Here is a 20,707-nt window from a genome sequence, read left to right on the forward strand (position 1 = left end):
AATATTGCAGCAACATGTTTGTTCGTCCACATCTTGTGTCTGATTGGAACTAAAACTCATTTTGCCACTTTTGATATCTGCATGAGACCAGTTAAACCAATAAGATGCTGCCACGTTGCCAAAACGTGATTATTAGAGCAAAAAGCTTTTGATCAGAAGCTTAATTCTGCCTTTTTTCAAATACATTGAACTCTGATTTGTTATATTTCCAGCAACAGAAAACAGGAATTCTCACGTCACATTAAAAGCTTTTTATTTTAGCTAAAACACTCAAAGTCCTTTACACAGACACAACTTTTATTTTCATGTGGGTGTTTGTTGTTTGTTTACAAATTCTACACAACTGTCAAAAGATGGAAACTACAGCATGAGAATGTTTCATTGTCTGACTACAAACTTGTGACTGCGTCACCATCATTCAAACCACTGGATGACTGACGATTAGTTCTCTTCTTTCTGCAACAACACAGACAGAACCAAGCCTGGTTCACAGCACCTTTTCTGAGGAAGATGTACAGGAACAAGTCAGCAACAGGATTTAGTCTAAGGAAAACGTCAGCAACTACAAGCATCTTATAACCACTAGGATGTACCAAAATATAAATGATGTAAGGCAGGAACAGCAGTGTGTAAATCAGCAGCACCAGAACCAGAAGTCCAACTATTCTCCACTTTTCCTCAGCACGAACACTGATGGAGGCAGACAAAGCTCTAAAGGTCCCAACCAGGAAGAACACGAGCAGAGGAAGAGGGAGGAGGAGGAGGACGGCAGTAATGATATAAAACAAATCAATCTGCTCGTTTAAACCCATGACTAAACCAAAGACAAAGTAAAACAGAGAAAGAGTCCAGACCACAGCGCAGAGCAGCAGGCACATCTTGACTGTTCGTCTGGTTCGGGACCACATTGGCCAGACGATGAGCAAATACCTGGAACACAGAGACACAGCAGACGATGGTCACCACCATCATCTAGTGATGAAATGATGGACACACGTTCTACATGTACAGAAGTTACCTTTCCAGAGCGATGCACACCATGAGGCCCACACTGGCCACCAGACCGATAGTGTACATAGTATAACTAACACGATAGGCAAATGTATTTCCTTTCAGCATAACGATCAGGGCACAGAGCTGAATGATGTCAGACACCAGGAGGTTGATGACGAAGATCGGAGCAACGTTGTCTTTCTTCACCTGCAGATTTAATGTTGTTTATGTTGCATTAACTGGACTTTTATTTCAGACGTGGCTTAGTTTTATTATCAGTCAGTTCTAACTTGTTCAGGATGAAGAAAACAGCACCAGCTCAGACTTATGGGTCTTTAACAGTGAACTGAGCAACTGTCAACATGAGGAAGTAAATGACGTAACAGACGAACCAGAGAGGAAACAGCATAGATGGCGACGGGCGTCAGGACGAGGCCGACGATGACGATCGGCCATGTTGAAACTTCTAGTATTGTAAAATAACGCTCAACTTCTGTTCTAAAATCAACCTCATGGATGCTTTTGTCGTCAGTGTCCATCAATGTGTCGTTAACGTTGCTCAGATTCATTCTTCACAGAGAAACTGGAACAGAACAGAGTTTAACACAGTGTCAGTGAAGTTCTAGTAGAACGGTTCATTTGTCCAGTAAGTGAAGCCTGAACATGATCCAATGTCTCACACACAGTTCCAGTAACTCAGGTTTCTGCTCTACTGAGAGACGAGGAGGGAACGGAACCAGACTCCTCCTGGACTCAACTAGAACTAATGGATGTGCTGAACATCCTGAAGTCACAACGACACTTTGTCCTTTGGCTCAAACACACACTCAATACCCAGGAAATGTAAGATGTGGACCTGCAGAGCAAACGGAGCTGAGATGAGGTCAGAACCCACAGTGATCATGACACAGAACCAGGGAACTGACCCCTGGAGGCTTCAAGCTCACAGTCAACGCTACCGACTGAAGCTGGAGCCGGATCAGCGGCTCAGACCCAACGTGGAGCTGCTGATGGACCGACACCTGCTGCAGGATCAAACCCGGTCAGACTCTGAACACAGATGTGAAGCGGGAACGTTACCTTGGAACGACGCAGGACGAGCAGTGATGAAGTGTCAGGCTGCTGCTTTATGATGTGTGTGTGACACCAGAGTCACGATTTGAATGTTCTTCATGTGGGAGTATCTCACAATTTAACCACTGCAAACAAAGATAACGTGTCTAGTGGCATTAAAGATCTTTAAAAAAAAAGTTAAAGTGATGCTTGTGCAAGACTTTAGCCTCCTCACACATCACTTCATCAGTCACGACATGTGGGACTTTATCAGACGTGCATGGTTACGGTTTAGACAGATAAACTTTAGTAAATGTCTGCCCACATTCAGCCCAAACGTCGCTGATGCTGCAGTTTATAGCCAAACCATAAGCAGCGTCTCTGAGCCTCTGCAGGTTGGTTCCAGGTTCTTTTCCTGGAAATTCCTAATATCATCTCCATTGTGAGTGAGTCTCTCCTCGCTTCTCAGTGATCGCAACACTGTTACCGTAACTATCACACAAATCGCGCACCTCAAATATGGTGGCGGCTCATTTGGCCACTGAAAAGCTTTGCACAGAAGGTCTCAGGCATCAAACTGGAGAACAGATAAATAGATGCAGTGCGTTACCTTGAGACACAGCCCTAAAAGAAAGTGAAGTTCAAAATTCTTTCAAGTTTGATGTGATCGCCTTAGATCTTTAGACACTTGATTCATTTTCCAGATGAAATCCAGGTGCACAGCTGGAATCCCTGCTGCAGCACGCTTCGATCGTTCTGTCTCACCGTGTTGTCTTTTCTGTATTTTTCCTTGCTTTTACGTATTGCGTGTGATATTCTTTAGTCAATGCAGCTACTTTCAGATGTTTTAAATGTTTCCATAACTTTAAGCTATTCTTTATCTCTTTTGCTTTTGTTACATTTTGTACATTTTTTGGTTAAATTGCTACTTTTGGTTTTGAATGGGTAATCGTGACTGGTCAATGTGACTGTTTTACAGTTTAGCTATTAAGCACACACACCTCCTCCAAATCCTTTCAAATTAAAAGCCCCATTCTAGATCTTTAGCTAAAATAGCAATATTTCTGCATTCAGCTGGTGTATTGCAAATACACTAAATATCACTTTTCTGCATTTGACTAGTTAATTATGACTAGTTAATTAAACTATTTTACTGTTCAGCAATTCAAAACTTCAACTTTTCCACTTAAATTCAATTACTTGTTCTGCAGCAAATTTCAGCTGTATTAAATATTTCCAAAACGCTGAGCAACTCATTCAGCTTTTGAAATCAAAACTACTGTATTTAATTACAATGTTTAGCCATTTTGGTGGCTTTAAACAAATTAAGCAAACCTTTACACATTTCCTCGATTTTCAGCAGTTCTTTAATTTCAGCAAATCTTTTTCAAGTTTCCTCCATTTGAAATTCAACTACTTCAGCTTCTTCTGCAAATATTCAGCACTGTTTAATCAATTCCTAATTCTCTTCAGATACATTGATCTATGCTTAACATGCTTAAACTATTTTCATCTGTTTTAAACGTTTCAGCTACTTTTAGCAATTCTTTAGGAATACATTCAGTATGGAAGCATTCACTGTGCATTTTCTTATGGAAATGCTTTATCTAGTTAGTCTTAGTGTACAGATGACTATATCTGGTGTTTAAGGGCTATCATCTCAGGGTGTCCGGTCAGAACAACAATCTCTGTACAGGTGAGTCGAGGTAAAGGCAGATCCAGATTGGGAAAAACTTTACCTTCATTAAGATCAGCAAATACAGACTTTAAGTATATATGCGTGTGGGTGTGTGGTTTTCTTTATTAGACGCACACTGTTAAATACTCAGAAATGTCCGTGCAATGCAAATGCGTCTCTCAAAACAAGCCTCTGGTGACACACGGAAGACAGCTTCAGAGCACCACCTACTAGCCAAAAACAAGAACCAACAGTACTAAACTAAAGTTAAACTACAATCTTTTGTACAGCCGCCCCCAAATTTGTGTCCCCTTTGTCTTCAGGCAAGGCCTGTAGCTTAAAGAGACAAACAACTGGGCGAGTATACATCCTGTCCTTCAAAGTTAGTTGCCATAGTAACTGACTCTGAGTTTCGATTACCTCACTTCTTGAAACGGGTTTAAACTTACCCCGCTTTACGGGTTTAAGTAACCCCGCTTTCTGAAACCGAAAAACCACCTTCTTGAAACGGGCCCCTGATCTCACTAAGTTCGGCAGCAAAATACTTGACTCCGCCAGAAACGTCAAGCTTCCCCGACGAAATAAGGAGGAAAATGAGGGGATGCAGAGGAGGCAAAAAAGTTTGTGGAGGGAATAACACTAAGCCGTGTCTCCCTTCGTTGATGTGAGGTCACTGGATAATAAAATGGACGAACTGACAGCTCTATTGAGAGAGGAGAACATTTTTACATTTTTACTGAATGCAGTTTGATGTGTTTCAGAGTCCTGGCTGCATGACGGCATCCCAGACTCCAGCGTTAACATTGACGGGTTCAGCGCCGTGCGCTTTGACAGAGACAGAGTGGGGACCAGGAAGAAGTGAGGAGGGGAGGTGGCCGTGTTTATTAACAATAAGTGGTGCCATCCTGGACATTCACCCAGTTTGTGAGCTGTTCCACCAGAGGTGAGGAAACACTGGACCTGATGTACGCTAATGTTAACGAGGCCTACTCCTCCACTGCCCCCCCTCTGGGAAAGTCAGATCACAATGTGATTCATCTGCTGCCACGACACACACCTCAGGTTCAAAGGTGGACAGATGAGGACCGTGTTGCTCTGCAGAGCTGCTTTAACACTAGAACTACTAAGGGACGTACACCTTTACATATACCCCTAACTACGGCTGGGTGATCACTTGTCCGCCACGCTCCAGCTGGCACCCTGCCAAGAGCCGCTTTTGTTACGTAAAGAGGGCCATCACCGACGCACTCTGTGGGGTGGGACGGATGGGCTTGCTGACCCTGCTGCTGCCTGCAAGGCAGAGCAGGGTTCCTACTCAGGTTCCTATGAGTCTATGAGTGACATCCACTGTTACAATGTTCCACAGCTATGTGCTTGGATTTAAAAACGTGAAAGGACGAGTGTCATTGTTGCGGTCTCACCGAAGGAAGCAATGAAAAACATCAACAATACAATAAGACAGTTTTGCTGCTTTGCTTATTTACAAAAAAACTAAATAAATTATTGCACTGTAGCGTTTCCAGAAAAACAAAAAAGACGGCAGTACAGTACAGAGGTTCACAAGCCGCTTTCGGCAGTGCGTCATGGACGGACGTTGTTCTGCCCGCTTTCATGTAGACACGGAACTCTTCACAGTTTTTTCAAACGTAGATTTGGTTAATTTCGTTATTCATTTACAACATGTAAATGCAAATGCTAAAATTACAGAAAAGATAACAGTACATCCATCAAATTTTAACACATGTGCAATAAAAAATATAAACAGAAAACGCTTGAGAGCGTTTCCGTTTTATATTCCGTTTATTTCGTTATTACTTCTTTCACCTGTACCACATAAAGTCATTGCAGAGCTACAGCCGTGTTCCTACAAGTTAACCAGCTGTTTATTTCGTTATTCCCTCTTTCATGTCCGTCTGGTGAATGAAAGTGGGCGTGGCCATCCACGTCCCAGAGCGGTGACACTGGGGGATGGGAAACACGCATCAACACGCAGCACAAAGATCTGCGTTTCTCTGCTGCTGCAGCCTCGGCTGCGTTGGGTTGTTAGTCTCCCTTTCACCTCTACCATATGAAATGAAATGTGTTCCTACGAAGTTGATCAGCCGCTTTCAGAATCAGTATCGTGTTTTTCCCCAGCTTTGAACAGGGAAAACATTTTTTTATTTACAAAAGAATGTTTGTCAAAGTTATTGTCAACAAGAATTACAAAAAAAAAACAGAAGAACAAAAGTACAGCCATATAGTTTGAACAAATGTGCAAAAATAATATAAACAAAAAACTCGTGAAAGCATTTCCGCTTTTATATTCCGTTTATTTACACATAAAAAGTGCCTCGCTGCGTTGGGTTGTTAGTCTCCCTTTCACCTGTACCAAATGAAATGTGTTCCTCCCCAGCTTTGAACAGGGCAAACATTTTTTTATTTACAAAAGAATGTTTGTCAAAGTTATTGTCACCAAAAATTAAAAAAAACGACAGTACAGCCATATAGTTTGAACAAATGTGTAATTAAAAATATAATATAAACCAAAAACGCTTGAAAGCGTTTCGGTTTTATATTCCGTTTATTTCGTTATTTCCCCTTTCACCCGTACCACATAAAGTCATTGCAGAGTTACAGCTATGTTTCACCAGCCGTTTTCAGCAGTGAGTCATAGACGGAACAACATCTACAACATGATTGACATGGCAGCGCTGAATGCACATGTGCTCTATCAAGCCTGCACGGGTACGAAGGAGAGACGGGTGGACTTCTTGGCAGAGCTTGCGATGGAGTTGGCACACTCCTATGTCGCTGGGAAAAAGGCTCTGAGAGAGGAACTGCTACGAAAAGAACCTGCCACGCCTAGCCCTGGAAAAAGATCTGTGTGCCAAATAAAACATCGCTGTAAAGAGAACCGCACGATCAAGCGATGTGCTGGCTGCTACAAATACACATGTGGACAGTGTATCAAGCAAAGACCATGGACATGCCACTTCTGTGACTAGTGACTGCAACGCAAAGCAGACAAAAAACGAACAATGTGTCATTGTTTTACACTTACCCACTTGGTTGTAATTGGTTGTAATTTTTGGTGACAGCGCAAACCATGTGTGAACTGTGTGAACTTTTTTTTATGAAGCCTCGCCACATTTGAGAAAAATCTAAAACTGTCTTCTATCATTGGAGGTGATCTTTGTATATTTTTAACATGGGAATAATTCTGCGATAACTTTTTATGTGTAAATAAACGGAATATAAAAACGGAAATGCTTTCACGAGTTTTTTGTTTATATTATTTTTGCACATTTGTTCAAACTATATGGCTGTACTTTTGTTCTTCTGTTTTTTTTTTTGTAATTTTTGGTGACAATAACTTTGACAAACATTCTTTTGTAAATAAAAAAATGTTTTCCCTGTTCAAAGCTGGGGAAAAACACGATACTGATTCTGAAAGCGGCTGATCAACTTCGTAGGAACACATTTCATTTCATATGGTAGAGGTGAAAGGGAGACTAACAACCCAACGCAGCCGAGGCTGCAGCAGCAGAGAAACGCAGATCTTTGTGCTGCGTGTTGATGCGTGTTTCCCATCCCCCAGTGTCACCGCTCTGGGACGTGGATGGCCACGCCCACTTTCATTCACCAGACGGACATGAAAGAGGGAATAACGAAATAAACAGCTGGTTAACTTTGTAGGAACACGGCTGTAGCTCTGCAATGACTTTATGTGGTACAGGTGAAAGAAGTAATAACGAAATAAACGGAATATAAAACGGAAACGCTCTCAAGCGTTTTCTGTTTATATTTTTTATTGCACATGTGTTAAAATTTGATGGATGTACTGTTATCTTTTCTGTAATTTTTGGTGACGTTACAGTGCAAACTATATTTGAACTAGTTTTTTTTTTTAGTAAATAAACAGAACTTCGCCACATCTGAGAAGGATCTAAAACTGTCTTATTGTATTGTTGATGTCTCTTATTGCTTTTTGCTCCTATTGCACATCCTTTCATGTTGTAAATCCAAGCACATAGCGGTGGAACATTGTAACAGTGGATGTCACTCATAGACTCATAGGAACTGTGCAGCCTTGCAGGAAGGAGCAGGGTCAGCAAGCCCACGCAACCCACCACCTAGAGTGCGTCACTGATGGCCCTCTTTACCTAACAAAGGCAGCTGTTCACAGATGATTCAGGGTCTCAGCTAGCCGAGCAGATCATTTGACCACCTTCTAGTAGGAATGGGTATATTTAGAAAACCCAGTAGTTCTAGTGTTAAAGACAGAGGAGCACCTTCAGCCAGAGGCTGATCAGTATCAGGTGCTGCACAGAACGCCACCAGAGATCATTCCTACTGGCGGTCATCAGTCTGTACAACTCCTCCTCTGTCTGTGACAGTTGATCTTCATCCGGGCAATAACAGGTATAATAAAATATAATAAAACATAAGCTAGTAATTAGATGTGAGTGTAGATGTGTTTGCATTCTTGTTTCCCCCATCCTTCTTGTGTGTACCTGTGACAGTGAACAACGTGTGAAAAATAATTTCCATCTGGGATTAATAAAGTTTTGTTTGAATCTTGAATATTAACAGACAGTGGTGCAGTGGGTAGCACTGTTACCTCACAGCTACATGGGTCACTCTAATTTGCCTGTAGTTGAGTGTGTGTGAATGGTTGTTTGTCTACAGTAAGTGCCCTGCGATGGACTGGCGACCTGTCCAGGGTGCACCCTGCCTCTCGCCCAAAGCCAGCTGGGATAGGCTTTTAAATTACCATAACTTGTAAATATTGTCTGCTGCACGTTTTTTAGTGGTCGTACTGTAGTGATGCCACTTCTTTTAGATTTTGTGTAAACGACCAAAATAATTGTCTTTAACTCTATGACGCTAGGACTCCGGCCTACTACCCAATATTGCAGCAACATGTTTGTTCCTCCACACCTTGTCTGATTGAAACTGCACGAGTGACATCGATTTATTTTGCCACTTTTAATATCTGCATGAGACCAGTTAAACCAGTAAGATGCTTCCCTGTTGCCAAAACGTGATTATTGGAGCCAAAAGCTTTTGATCAGAAGCTTTATTCTGTCTTTTTTTCTAAACACATTGAGCTCTGCTTTATTATATTTCCAGATACAGAAAACAGCAATTCTCACCTCACATTAAAACACTCAAAGTCCTTCACACAAACACAACTTTTATTTTTATGTGGATGTTTGTGTTTGTTTACAAAATCTACACCACTGACAAAAGATGAAAACTACAGCATGAGAATGTTTCATTGTCTGACTACAAACTTGTGAGTGTGTCACCATCATTCAAACCACTGGATGACTGACGATTAGTTCTGTTCTTTCTGCAACAACACAGACAGAACCAAACCTGGTTCACAGCCCCTTTTCTGAGGAAGATGTACAGGAACAAGTCAGCAACAGGATTGAGTTTAAGCAAAATGGCAGCAACTACAGGCATCTCATAACCACTAGAATGTACCAAAATATAAATGATGAAAGGCAGGAACAGCAGTGTGTAAATCAGCAGCACCAGAACCAGAAGTCCAACTATTCTACGCTTTTCCTCAGCACGAACACTGATGGAGGCAGACAAAGCTCTAAGGGTCCCAACCAGGAAGAACACGAGCAGAGGAAGCGGTAGGAGAAAGAGGACGCCAGTAATATTAAAAAACAACTTGTTTGAATGCATGAATATGAAAAAGAGGAAGTAAAACAGAGCAAGAGTCCAGACCACAGCGCAGGGCAACAGGGACATCTTGACTGTTCGTTTGGTTCGGTACCACAGCGGCCAGACGATGAGCAAATACCTGGAACACAGAGACACAGCAGACGATGGTCACCACCATCATCTAGTGATGAAATGATGGACACACGTTCTACATGTACAGAAGTTACCTTTCCAGAGCGATGCACAGCATGAAGCCCACACTGGCCACTAGACCGATAATGTACACGATAAAACCAATATAATCGGGAATTTCAACTTTTGTCATCCAAAGGGTCAGGGCACAGAGCTGAATGACGTCAGACACCAGGAGGTTGATGACAAAGATTGGAGCAACGTTGTCTTTCTTCACCTGCAGATTTAATGTTGTTTATGTTGCATTAACTGGACGTTTATTTCAGACTTGTCTTAGTTTTATTATCAGTCAGTTCTAACTTGTTCAGGATAAAGAAAACAGCACCAGCTCAGACTTAAGGGTCTTTAACAGTGAACTGAGCAACTGTCAACATGAGCAAGTAAATGACGTAACAGACGAACCAGAGAGGAAACAGCATAGATGGCGACGGGCGTCAGGACGAGGCCGACGATGGCGATCGGAAATGTTGAAACTTCTACTATTCTATAATAACGCTCAAATTCTGTTTCACTATCAACCTTATGGATGCTTTTGTCGTCAGTGTCCATCAATGTGTCGTTATCGTTGCTCAGATTCATTCTTCACAGAGAAACTGGAACAGAACAGAGTTTAATACAGTGTCATTAAAGTTCTAGTAGAACGGTTCATTTGTCCAGTAAGTGAAGCCTGAACATGATCCAATGTCTCACACACAGTTCCAGTAACTCAGGTTTCTGCTCTACTGTGAGGCGAGGAGGGAACGGAACCAGACTCCTCCTGGACTCAAATAGAACTAATGGATGTGCTGAACATCCTGAAGTCACAACGACACTTTGTCCTTTGGCTCAAACACACACTCAATACCCAGGAAATGTAAGATGTGGACCTGCAGAGCAAACGGAGCTGAGATGAGGTCAGAACCCACATTGATCATGACACAGAACCAGGGAACTGACCCCTGGAGGCTTCAAGCTCACAGTCAACGCTACCGACTGAAGCCGGATCAGCGGCTCAGACCCAACGTGGAGCTGCTGATGGACCGACACCTGCTGCAGGATCAAACCTGGTCAGACTCTGAACACAGATGTGAAGCGGGAACGTTACCTTGGAACGACGCAGGACGAGCAGTGATGAAGTGTCAGGCTGCTGCTTTATGATGTCTGTGTGACACCAGAAACACGATTTGAATGTTCTTCATGTGGGAGTATCTCACAACTTAACCAGTGCAAACAAAGATAACGTGTCAAGTGGAATTAAAGTTTGTTTTTAAAAAAAATCTTAAAGTGATGCTTGTGCAAGACTTTGGCCTCCTCACACATCACTTCATCAGTCACGACATGTGGGACTTTATCAGACGTTCGGCCGAAACAGGAAACTGGCTGCATGGTTACGGTTTAGGCAGATAAACAGCGCCTCAGTAAATATCTGCTCATATTTAGCCCAAATGTCGCTGATGCTGCAGTTTGAGCCAAACTGAAGTCTCTGAGCCTCTGCAGGTTGGTTCCAGGTTCCTTTTCCATCCATCACTCTGGAACCATTTTTTGGTTCTTTGTCAGAACCAGTACCACAGTGTTTGGGTCTAAGTCCCACTTTAACCTGTAACCTCCAGGTGCTCCTGTAAAGAAATGGGCTCTGAAATAACCGGAAACTGACAAAAGTAGTAATAAAATCAGAAATCAGAAAAGCTTTATTGCCAGGTCCTGTAGAGGACACTTTACAGAACTAGGATTTTGTCCTGGTGTTAGCAGGTGGTTCATCACAAGATAAAAAAGTACAGACATGACTTAATTTGCAGAGCGCACATGATGGATAGAATAAGTTAAAATGGAAGTATGTACAGATTTACAGATTATGTACAGTGAAGTGTACAATATTATACACTACACGTTTTCTAGTGGTTGTGGTGATGCCACTTCTTTTAGATTTTGTGTAAACGACCAAAATGATGATCGGAATTCACGCTGGGACTCCGATCCCAAATTGTAGCAACATGTTTGTTCTTCCACATCTTGTGTCTGATTGAAACTGCACGAGTGGCCGCTGAGCTATTTTGCCATTTTTGATATCTGCATGAGACCAGTTAAACCAGTAAGATGCTTTCATGTCGCCAAAAGGTGATTATTAGAGCAAAAAGCTTTTGATCAGAAGTTTAATTCTGCATTATTTTAAATACATTGAGCTCTGCTTTGTTATATTTCAAAATACAAAAAACAGCAATTCTCACGTCACATTAAAAGCTTTTCATTTTAGCTAAAACACACCAACTCCTTCACACAAACACAACTTTTATTTTTATGTGGATGTTTGTTGTTTGTTTACAAAATCTACACAACTGACAAAAGATGAAAACTACAGCATGAGAATGTTTCATTGTCTGACTACAAACTTGTGACTGCGTCACCATCATTCAAACCACTGGATGACTGACGATTAGTTCGGTTCTTTCTGCAACAACACAGACAGAACCAAACCTGGTTCACAGCCCCTTTTCTGAGGAAGATGTACAGGAACAAGTCAGCAACAGGATTGAGTCTAAGGAAAAAGTCAGCAACTACACCCAATTTATAATCCCTATAATGTGCAAAGAAAGAAATCATACAAGGCAGGAACAGCAGTGTGTAAATCAGTAGCACCAGAACCAGAAGTCCAACTATTCTACGCTTTTCCTCAGCATGAACACTGATGGAGGCAGACAAAGCTCTAAAGGTCCCAACCAGGAAGAACACGGGCAGAGGAAGCGGGAGGAGGAGGACGGCAGTAATATTAAGAAACAAATCAATCTGCTCATTTAAACCTATGACTATGCCAAAGACAAAGTAAAACACAGCAAAAGTCCAGACCACAGCGCAGAGAAGCAGGGACTTCTTGACTGTTCGTCTGGTTCGGTACCACAGCGGCCAGACGATGAGCAAATACCTGGAACACAGAGACACAGCAGACGATGGTCACCACCATCATCTAGTGATGAAATGATGGACACACGTTCTACATGTACAGAAGTTACCTTTCCAGAGCGATGCACAGCATGAAGCCCACACTGGCCAACACACCGATAGTGTACATGGTATAACTAACATGATAGGCAAATGTATTTCCTTTCAGCATAACGATCAGGGCACAGAGCTGAATGACGTCAGACACCAGGAGGTTGATGACGAAGATCGGAGCAACGTTGTCTTTCTTCACCTGCAGATTTAATGTTGTTTATGTTGCATTAACTGGACTTTTATTTCAGACATGGCTTAGTTTTATTATCAGTCAGTTCTAACTTGTTCAGGATGAAGAAAACAGCACCAGCTCAGACTTAAGGGTCTTTAACAGTGAACTGAGCAACTGTCAACATGAGCAAATAAATGACGTAACAGACGAACCAGAGAGGAAACAGCATAGATGGCGACGGGCGTCAGGACGAGGCCCGTGTAATGTAAATGTTAACATTTAACATTTACATTTAACATTTACATTTAACATTTACATTTAACATTTAACATTTACATTTAACATTTAACATTTAGATTTAACATTTAACATTTACATTTATATTTAGACTTTTGCACATTTAACTAAATGTGAGAAAACATGTTGTATCATTTAGTTAAATGTGAGAAAACTAGTTATAGGTGCTACTTTTACATTTGGCACCCCATATTAGTCCTAATATCATCTCCATTGTTCACTAGAGTGAGTCTCTCCTCTCTTCACAGTGATCGCAACACTGTTACCGTAACTATCGCACGAATCGCGCACCTCAAGTATAGCGGCGGCTCATTTGGCCACGGAAAAGCGAACGGCGGTCGAGTAGCGCTGCTGTAGGTGGCGGTGTGTCTGTGAGCCGCCCCGGCAGCAGCGGGACGGGTTCACAGCTGAGCTCCGCCTCTTCCTCTCGCTCGGAGGCGACATCGACTTCCCGGAACCCAGTTCATCAGCTGGTGCGTCTCCTTTCCCCACTCGACCGCGTGAAAAGGTGAGTTTCCGGGAGAAATCCCAGCAAATGCTGCAAACGCTCCACAACTCACAACACTAACGACGGTCGGTAGGTCCACGCGCACACAGACGGGACTGAGTGCGCAGTGCGCGCATGCCTGGACACGTCCCGTGACCAGCGCGGCGTCTTTGTGCCGCTCAGCCCGTGTCATGGCACCGAAGAGACGCGCTGCGTCCGCCGCCAAGGCGGGCGGCAAGAAGGTGAAGGAGGAGGAGCCCGGACCCGCAAAGCCCAAAGATGCCTTCACGTCCGCCAAGGAGGCCCTGCTGGCTGCGGGGCCGCAGGCGAAGCGCAGCAGGAAGGTGGACGATCACTGCCCGCTGTCCAGCGGTGGAGAGGTGAGAGGCGCCGCCTTTACAGTGAAGACGCACCACCCACGGCATTTACCTATAGCGCTGTAATTGTCTCCACCAGGTGTATGAAGACTATGACTGTATGCTCAACCAGACAAACATCGGGCAGAACAATAATAAGTTCTATGTTATTCAACTTATTAAATCGGGCAACGTGTTCCACACATGGAACCGATGGGGCAGAGTGGTGAGTTTGATCCGAGTGGTGACGCTTAATGTGATGTGCTCATTCTAAGTAAAGGCCCTGTGATTGTCTTTTGTGTGTGTAACTTAAATGTAGGGGGAAGTGGGACAGAACAAACTGAACGCGTTTGATAATTCTGAGGATGCCGTGAAAGACTTTGAGAAAAAGTTCAAGGACAAGACACAGAACAGCTGGAAGGATCGGAAGAACTTTGTGCCTCGCAGTAAGAAGTACACCCTGATCGAGGTGGACGGAGACGAGGACGCGGAGGTCAAGGTGGGGTCCTCGTTATTAATGACAGTAATAAGCGATAAGCTACAGGGGACCGATGCCAAATGATGATGAATCGCTGGTGTGTGTTTTGCAGGTGGACGCTGTCGACGGACAGACCGTCAGAGACAGCAGACACGTCCTGCCCTGCACCCTGGACGACGCCACGCAGAAGCTCGTCCAGCTCGTTTTCAGCAACGACATGTTCAAGGAGGCCATGGAATGCATGAACCTGGGTGCGTCTGCGCTTCGCTCGCCCAGCCCTGTAAAACAAACAGGACCTGTGTGTGTGTGTGTGTGTGTGTGTGTGTGTGTGTGTGTGTGTGTGTGTGTGTGTGTGTGTGTGTGTGTGTCGGCCTGAACCTGCTGAATCAGAAAATAATGGCATTTGTCATAGTTGTTTTGGTTTTTGACATGCGTGTGCTCCTCCCACAGACATCAAGAAGATGCCTCTGGGCAAACTCAGTAAGCTGCAGATCGCAAAAGGCTTTGAAGTGCTGGAGGAAATCGAGGCGGCCATCACCCAAGGCGGCAGGACCGCGTGCCTGGAGGAGCTCTCCTCCAAATTCTTCACCACAATCCCGCACAACTTTGGCCGGAACAGGCCGCCGACCATAGACAACAACGAGATAGTGGAGCAGAAGAAGGAGATGCTCATGGTTGGAGGGGCTGCATTGTATTTGTGTGGTAGGATGTGCTATCAGCACTGAGGTCACGTCTCCTGCCTGTGTTTGACAGGTGCTGGCCGACATCGAGCTCGCTCAGACTCTGAAGTCGGAGACAGACAAGGCCTGTGAGGAGATGATAGAGATGGTTCCTCATCGTCTTGACCAGGACTATAATTCTCTGAAATGCAAGTTAACTCTAATGGACAAGAAGTCCAAGACATTCAAGGTACAGTCCAGGTCCGATGTCCGTTCACACTGTCCTCTTGTCCACCATTAACTTTCATTTTCCCTTGAAAGATAATAGAAAAATACCTGAAAATGACTTCAAACGAATATTCAAAACCCCAAATTATCAACGTGTGGGAGGTGGATCGCGAGTCTGAGGTAGGAGTTAGTTCGGGTTAGTTAGTCCGAATGCCGTTGCCGCGGCCGACGTCCTGTGACCTGACACACGCTCCGCTCAAAACAGGCGGCGCGCTTCAGGGAGAACGACGCGCTGGAGAACCGCCGCCTGCTGTGGCACGGGACCAACATCGCGGTGGTGGCGGCCATCTTGAAGAGCGGCCTGAGGATAATGCCCCATTCGGGAGGCCGCGTCGGGCGCGGCATCTACTTCGCCTCTGAGAACTGCAAGTCCGCGTGTTACGGTGAGGCCGAGGAAGATCAGCACCATCCATTGAACCGATAATAATATGTAATATTGCCTTTATTACTGCGCTCTCTACTTTCAGTGCGCACCTCTAATAAAACCGGCATCATGTTCCTGAACGAGGTGGCTCTTGGCAAAGAGCACGCCATCACAACGGACGACTGCTCGCTGAGGAAGCCTCCTGCAGGCTTCGACAGCGTGGTGGCCCGCGGCAGCGTGGAGCCAGGTAAAGTCAATCCTTGGAGACGTGCACGGAACCAGTGCACATTCAGCATCGTGACTTTACCTCTTTTTTTGTCCCCGATCAGATCCCTCCAAGGATGTGTTCATCACCCTGGAAGGCAGGAAGGTGGCCGTGCCTCAGGGTAAACCCGTACCTCAGCCCCAGTACGCAAACAGCAGCTTCGGCAACAGTGAATATCTGGTGTACAGCGAGAGCCAGTGTCGCATCCGCTACCTGCTGGAGCTGGACATGTACTAGGGGAGCTTTAGGGTGGAGCTAGTCGCCAAACCACTGCGGTTGTGGGCTTTAATAGGACGCTTGCTGTGCAGACGTTACGACGCATGAATGACTCCGACTAGTCTGTGCCTTATGTTTTGCACAATGAAGAGCTGACTCCGGCTTGATGAGCTGCACTTATCATGGGAACGCACTATTTCCGTTTTCTAGCATCTTTTTCTTTAATCGTCCAACAGGCCTCGACAGACGTGCATATATTTGTCTTGATTTGAAGTGTATGGCCAGCACTAGAAGCCTCCCTTATATTCACCATGTTATTACGTGTACCTCAGATGGACGATGAGGCGCGGGTGGTTGGTAGAAGGAAGGAGCTGCAGGTCTTTGCAGTGACGTACACTTTATCCCTAACTCAAGTCAAAGCGGCTCTGAAATGTTTACAGGTGTGCGACTCACCTGCTGAAGGTCTTTGCTTTTGCACTATGAAGAATTTAACTTTTGATTCATGACTAGTTCTTGAAGCTGCACCTTAAATGCCACCGTGTCGTGATGATGATCGTCGCCTGCTACAGTATATGAATGTAAATGCATCAGCATTTCTGCACTACACAACAATACCTGAAGTAATAGTGAATAAACGGAGGTTCCTCACCAACATGTTGCACTGATTTTGATTTTGGATGTGAAGAATAATTAATTTCTTTTCGAGCCGCAAATTATTATTGCATATTAATATACACAGCATGTCTCCCTACATGGCGTATAAAGATGCAGAGAGGGAACTAAGCGCAAGCTTATGCTGTGTGTGTGTGTGTGTGTGTGTGTGTGTGTGTGTGTGTGTGTGTGTGTGTGTGTGTGTGTGTGTGTGTGTGTGTGTGTGTGTGTGTGTGTGTGTGTGTGTGTGTGTGTGTGTGTGGGTGGGTGTGTGTGTGTGGGTGGGTGTGTGGGTGGGTGGGTGTGTGGGTGTGTGGGTGTGTGTGTGTGTGACTCTGATGGCTGGTAATGAGTGACTTCAGTATTAGTTTTAGCAGTAGTTAGTTCAGTATGTAGTTTTTCATATTATTGTATTATGTAAACCATCAATTTATTAATGTATTATAACTGTAAGTACTGAATATACTGAGTCCAGTTGTACATTGAGATCCTAGTTCAGTAATGCTTTTCATTTCATGATTACAACTGTGTTCATGTATTGTAAATGAAATAGTTTTCTTCTCCATCAAAGCAAAAAAACAAACAGAATGAAATAAGACTAAACATCATCAAACATGCGACTTCAACCAGTGGTGATTAGGACCCAGGGAGGACGGGGCCTCTGAGAGGGACAGTGGAGTGTGTGTCTATCTGAAAGAAAAAATACAATGTGTGACAGTCAGTGCCATACACAGGGCCGCACAGACATGACGGCGTTGAGGCGCAGAGGGAGAGGAGGCATCACTTCTTCAATCACACACATACATGGACTCAACATGAAGGATTCCCTCCTGAAACACTGACCATGGTCAAACAAACGGGACTAATTCAGGCTCATATTCAGTGTGTGGGACGTCAGCAGAGACTCTATGAAGCTGGAAACCAGATCAGCCTGTTTTGTCTGTTCTCGGATTCACAAACAGGAGGATGGATCGTGGGTAAGTCGACGCATGAAGCACGGGCCTGGTTTTATGAACAGTACAGTTGACTTGTAGTTGCATTTGACATTTTAAAAGTATGAAAATAATTTAATATCACATTATTTTACTGCATTTAAAACTTTTTACTGACGTGCATTTGTAGCAAACACAAATCTGGTATTATCACAACCAAAACATAAATATGTAGTACATATGTATAAATATACAGTACATACGCAATGTGTGTGTTTTCTCGTCGACAGAGGACGTCCAGAAACGAGAACAACTGAGACGCGCGTGAAGGATGGCGTGACACAATGACGGCCGACATGGTTGCGTCCGCGCCGAATCTCACAAGCGCCCCGTGGGAGCGCGGGCCCACGGTTCCCGCCGACGTCGGCGTCGTCACGAGCTCCCAGTCTCAGGTCAAAGACCTGTTGGGGCTGTTCTGCATGGTGACGCTGAACCTGACGGCGCTGCTGGCCAACGCCGGCGTGATGGCGGCCATCGCCCGCGCGCCGCACCTCAAGCGCTTCGCCTTCGTGGGCCACCTGTGCGCCGTGGACCTGCTGTGCGCCGTCCTCCTCATGCCGCTGGGCATCGTGTGCAGCTCGCCGTTCTTCGGCACCGTGGCGTTCACGGTGCTGGAGTGTCAGGTCTACATCTTCCTCAACGTGTTCCTCATCTGCCTGTCCGTCCTCACCGTCACCGCCATCAGCGTGGAGCGCTACTTCTACATCGTGCACCCCATGCGCTACGAGGTCAAGATGACCATCAACCTGGCTATCGGCGTCATGTTCCTCATCTGGGTCAAGTCCCTCCTCCTGGCTCTGGTCACGCTCTTCGGCTGGCCGGCCTACGGGCACCAGAGCTCCATAGCCGCCGCCCACTGCTCGCTGCACGCCAGCCACAGTCGCCTGCGGGGGCCGTTCGCCGTGCTCTTCAGCGCCGCCTGCTTCCTGGTGCCCACGGCGGTCATCTTCGCCGTCTACTGCGGCGTTTACAAGGTGGCGCGCTCCGCGGCCCTGCAGCAGGTCCCCGCCGCGCCGGCGTGGGCCAGCGCCGGCCCGGCCAAGGACCGCTCCGACTCCGTCCACAGCCGGACCACCATGATCGCCGGCGGCCGCCAGACGCCCCAGAGGCTGTCCCCAGAGAGGGCCTTCAGCGGGGGCAAGGCCGCGCTCACCCTGGTCTTCATCGTGGGCCAGTTCCTGGTGTGCTGGCTGCCCTACTTCATCTTCCACCTGCAGATGTCCCTCACGGGCTCCATGCAGAGCCCCGGGGACCTGGAGGAGGCGGTCACCTGGCTGGCCTACTCCTCCTTCGCCGTGAACCCCTTCTTCTACGGCCTGTTGAACAGGCAGATCAGAGACGAGCTGGTCAAGTTCCGGCGCTGCTGCTCGACGCGGCCCGTGGAGATGGGCGCGTCCAGCCACGAGGGCTCACTGCAGGAGAACTTCCTGCAGTTCATCCAGAGGACGGGCCACTCGGCGGAGAGCCACTCCGGCAGCGCCAAGGCCAGTCCCAAAAACGCAGCAGAGAAAGGGACCAGGATCCCTGGACAGATACCGGAGGCCGACGCATAGACTGACCAAGACCTCCGTACTAACACAGTGTCTGCTTAGTTCCCGTTTCCAGTTTAATTCTGTCTTACAATATTGCCAAAGAGTGGACTTTGGATTGTCTCACATCACTTCAAATAAAATCACTTAAAAACGAAATACCTTTATTGTTGAATGTTCACAGTGACCAATAATTGTACCTGTTTTAAAGCGTGAACATCTCCAGTATAAGTCCAGTATATATCTAGAACTAACTGACTAAAATACCGTGTCAGTATTAGCTGCCAGTGGTGCTGTAGAAGGAGCAGTCTGAACAATGGCAGCCTGGTGTGATTTACACTCATCATCATACTTTCCCCATCGGCTCACCAACACAGTAGGCGTCGCTTCTGATGAGCTCTTTATCGTCTGCAGGACGATACCTCCGAGTTCCTGCGAGCGACAGATATGCTGATAGACGGTGAACGCCATCTGCCCTGTCGCCATGGGAATTGATTGAGCCTGCGACTCGCCTAGCAACAAGGACCTTTGGGCCGGAGGCACGCTCGAGCGTTAGGTCCCGATTCCAGCTCCACGCTTTACACAAGCAGACTGGTTACACAAGGCCCGCGCCTTATTTCAGAGGCTTATTAGCATGTGAATGGTAGCGTGATTCCCTCTGAACACCGGCTGCTATAATAGTAATATGGGCAGTGGCTCAAAATGGAAATCATTACTGGGGATTGATAGTTCCCCCCGACACTGGCCACAAAGTGCTGTTTTATGGCCTCTGCTGTTTGCATTTGTCTTTTACAAACAAAGGAAAAGACACAATAGTGTGGTTGGTGCAAATAAGAGCTAGCAACAGTTGCCAACACAGATACACACAGCAAAACGCTTACATAGCTGTGGCTGCTTAGTTAAAGTCACTGTATGAGTGAGTGAGTATGTTTACATCTGTTCCCATAATAGCTATTCTCTCTTCTCTTATATCAGCCTGTTTTCACAAAGGAGGCATCTAAATAATTCATCCTGTCGACAGGAAGACGTCTCCGTTTTTAATCTTGGAATTCAGGACATTGGCAACTGCTGGCAGCATGATAATATGAATAAAACTAGACTGGAATATTGACTAGATGTGTAAAAAATAAATATGATCACATTAGGACATGCTCATATCTTTTGTCATGATAAAGATCATTTAAATGATCACCACGATCATCAGCATTCACAGTAATTAGAGCGCTCGCTTTTCATCCAAGGTTCAGACACTGTGCTCATTAAAGTCTTTAAGACAGAACATCTGTACGAGCAGGTGTGAATGTCCTCTCAGGTTTCAGTGGCTTATTATCGGCTATGAAGTCTGTCTCAAAACAGAGCGCCAGATGTTGAAACATCAACATCCAGGGGTGTTTCATGATATTGTT

At 45.3% G+C, this 20,707-nt stretch overlaps 5 protein-coding genes across 8 annotated transcripts; 2 read left to right on the top strand and 3 right to left on the bottom strand.

Annotated features, from left to right (window-relative positions):
• Nucleotides 1-236: 236 nt before the first annotated feature.
• Nucleotides 237-2,402, bottom strand: LOC129604164 (mas-related G-protein coupled receptor member B1-like). Of its 4 annotated transcripts, none has more exons than XM_055509231.1 (5): nucleotides 2,372-2,402; nucleotides 2,074-2,192; nucleotides 1,503-1,576; nucleotides 1,019-1,200; nucleotides 237-930 (listed from the first exon to the last, which is right to left on the bottom strand). In XM_055509231.1, exons 3-5 carry the CDS (start codon nucleotides 1,560-1,562, stop codon nucleotides 390-392), a joined length of 783 nt encoding a protein of 260 aa, XP_055365206.1. In that variant the 5' UTR covers nucleotides 1,563-1,576; nucleotides 2,074-2,192; nucleotides 2,372-2,402; the 3' UTR covers nucleotides 237-389. The 4 variants fall into 4 exon arrangements, with proteins under 4 accessions (XP_055365206.1, XP_055365204.1, XP_055365207.1 ...); XM_055509229.1 differs by having other exon boundaries at nucleotides 1,386-1,576; XM_055509232.1 differs by lacking the exon at nucleotides 2,372-2,402 and having other exon boundaries at nucleotides 237-501; nucleotides 594-930; nucleotides 1,386-2,292.
• A 6,385-nt stretch (nucleotides 2,403-8,787) lies between these two features.
• Nucleotides 8,788-10,813, bottom strand: LOC121202278 (ovarian cancer G-protein coupled receptor 1-like). Its single transcript, XM_041071018.2, has 4 exons — nucleotides 10,665-10,813; nucleotides 9,983-10,173; nucleotides 9,616-9,797; nucleotides 8,788-9,527 (listed from the first exon to the last, which is right to left on the bottom strand). Exons 2-4 carry the CDS (start codon nucleotides 10,157-10,159, stop codon nucleotides 8,996-8,998), a joined length of 891 nt encoding a protein of 296 aa, XP_040926952.1. The 5' UTR covers nucleotides 10,160-10,173; nucleotides 10,665-10,813; the 3' UTR covers nucleotides 8,788-8,995.
• Nucleotides 10,814-11,844: 1,031 nt separating this feature from the next.
• Nucleotides 11,845-12,761, bottom strand: LOC114855407 (proto-oncogene Mas-like; the record flags this gene model as incomplete). Its single annotated transcript, XM_029150559.3, has 2 exons — nucleotides 11,845-12,476; nucleotides 12,565-12,761. Coding segments are annotated over 2 exons (735 nt in total), but the record flags the coding sequence as incomplete, so codon positions are not given.
• Nucleotides 12,762-13,368: 607 nt separating this feature from the next.
• On the top strand, nucleotides 13,369-16,781 carry parp3 (poly (ADP-ribose) polymerase family, member 3). Its single transcript, XM_029151459.3, has 11 exons — nucleotides 13,369-13,524; nucleotides 13,598-13,883; nucleotides 13,960-14,085; nucleotides 14,179-14,358; nucleotides 14,450-14,588; nucleotides 14,788-15,011; nucleotides 15,091-15,246; nucleotides 15,318-15,404; nucleotides 15,490-15,667; nucleotides 15,752-15,895; nucleotides 15,978-16,781. Exons 2-11 carry the CDS (start codon nucleotides 13,695-13,697, stop codon nucleotides 16,148-16,150), a joined length of 1,596 nt encoding a protein of 531 aa, XP_029007292.1. The 5' UTR covers nucleotides 13,369-13,524; nucleotides 13,598-13,694; the 3' UTR covers nucleotides 16,151-16,781.
• Nucleotides 16,782-17,476: 695 nt separating this feature from the next.
• gpr61l (G protein-coupled receptor 61-like) lies at nucleotides 17,477-19,460 on the top strand. Its single transcript, XM_029152220.3, has 2 exons — nucleotides 17,477-17,757; nucleotides 18,003-19,460. The coding sequence occupies exon 2, from the start codon at nucleotides 18,057-18,059 to the stop codon at nucleotides 19,323-19,325; it is 1,269 nt and encodes a 422-aa protein (XP_029008053.1). The 5' UTR covers nucleotides 17,477-17,757; nucleotides 18,003-18,056; the 3' UTR covers nucleotides 19,326-19,460.
• Nucleotides 19,461-20,707: the final 1,247 nt, after the last annotated feature.

This window comes from Betta splendens, chromosome 5, assembly GCF_900634795.4.
Source record: "Betta splendens chromosome 5, fBetSpl5.4, whole genome shotgun sequence".
NCBI lineage: Eukaryota > Metazoa > Chordata > Actinopteri > Anabantiformes > Osphronemidae > Betta > Betta splendens.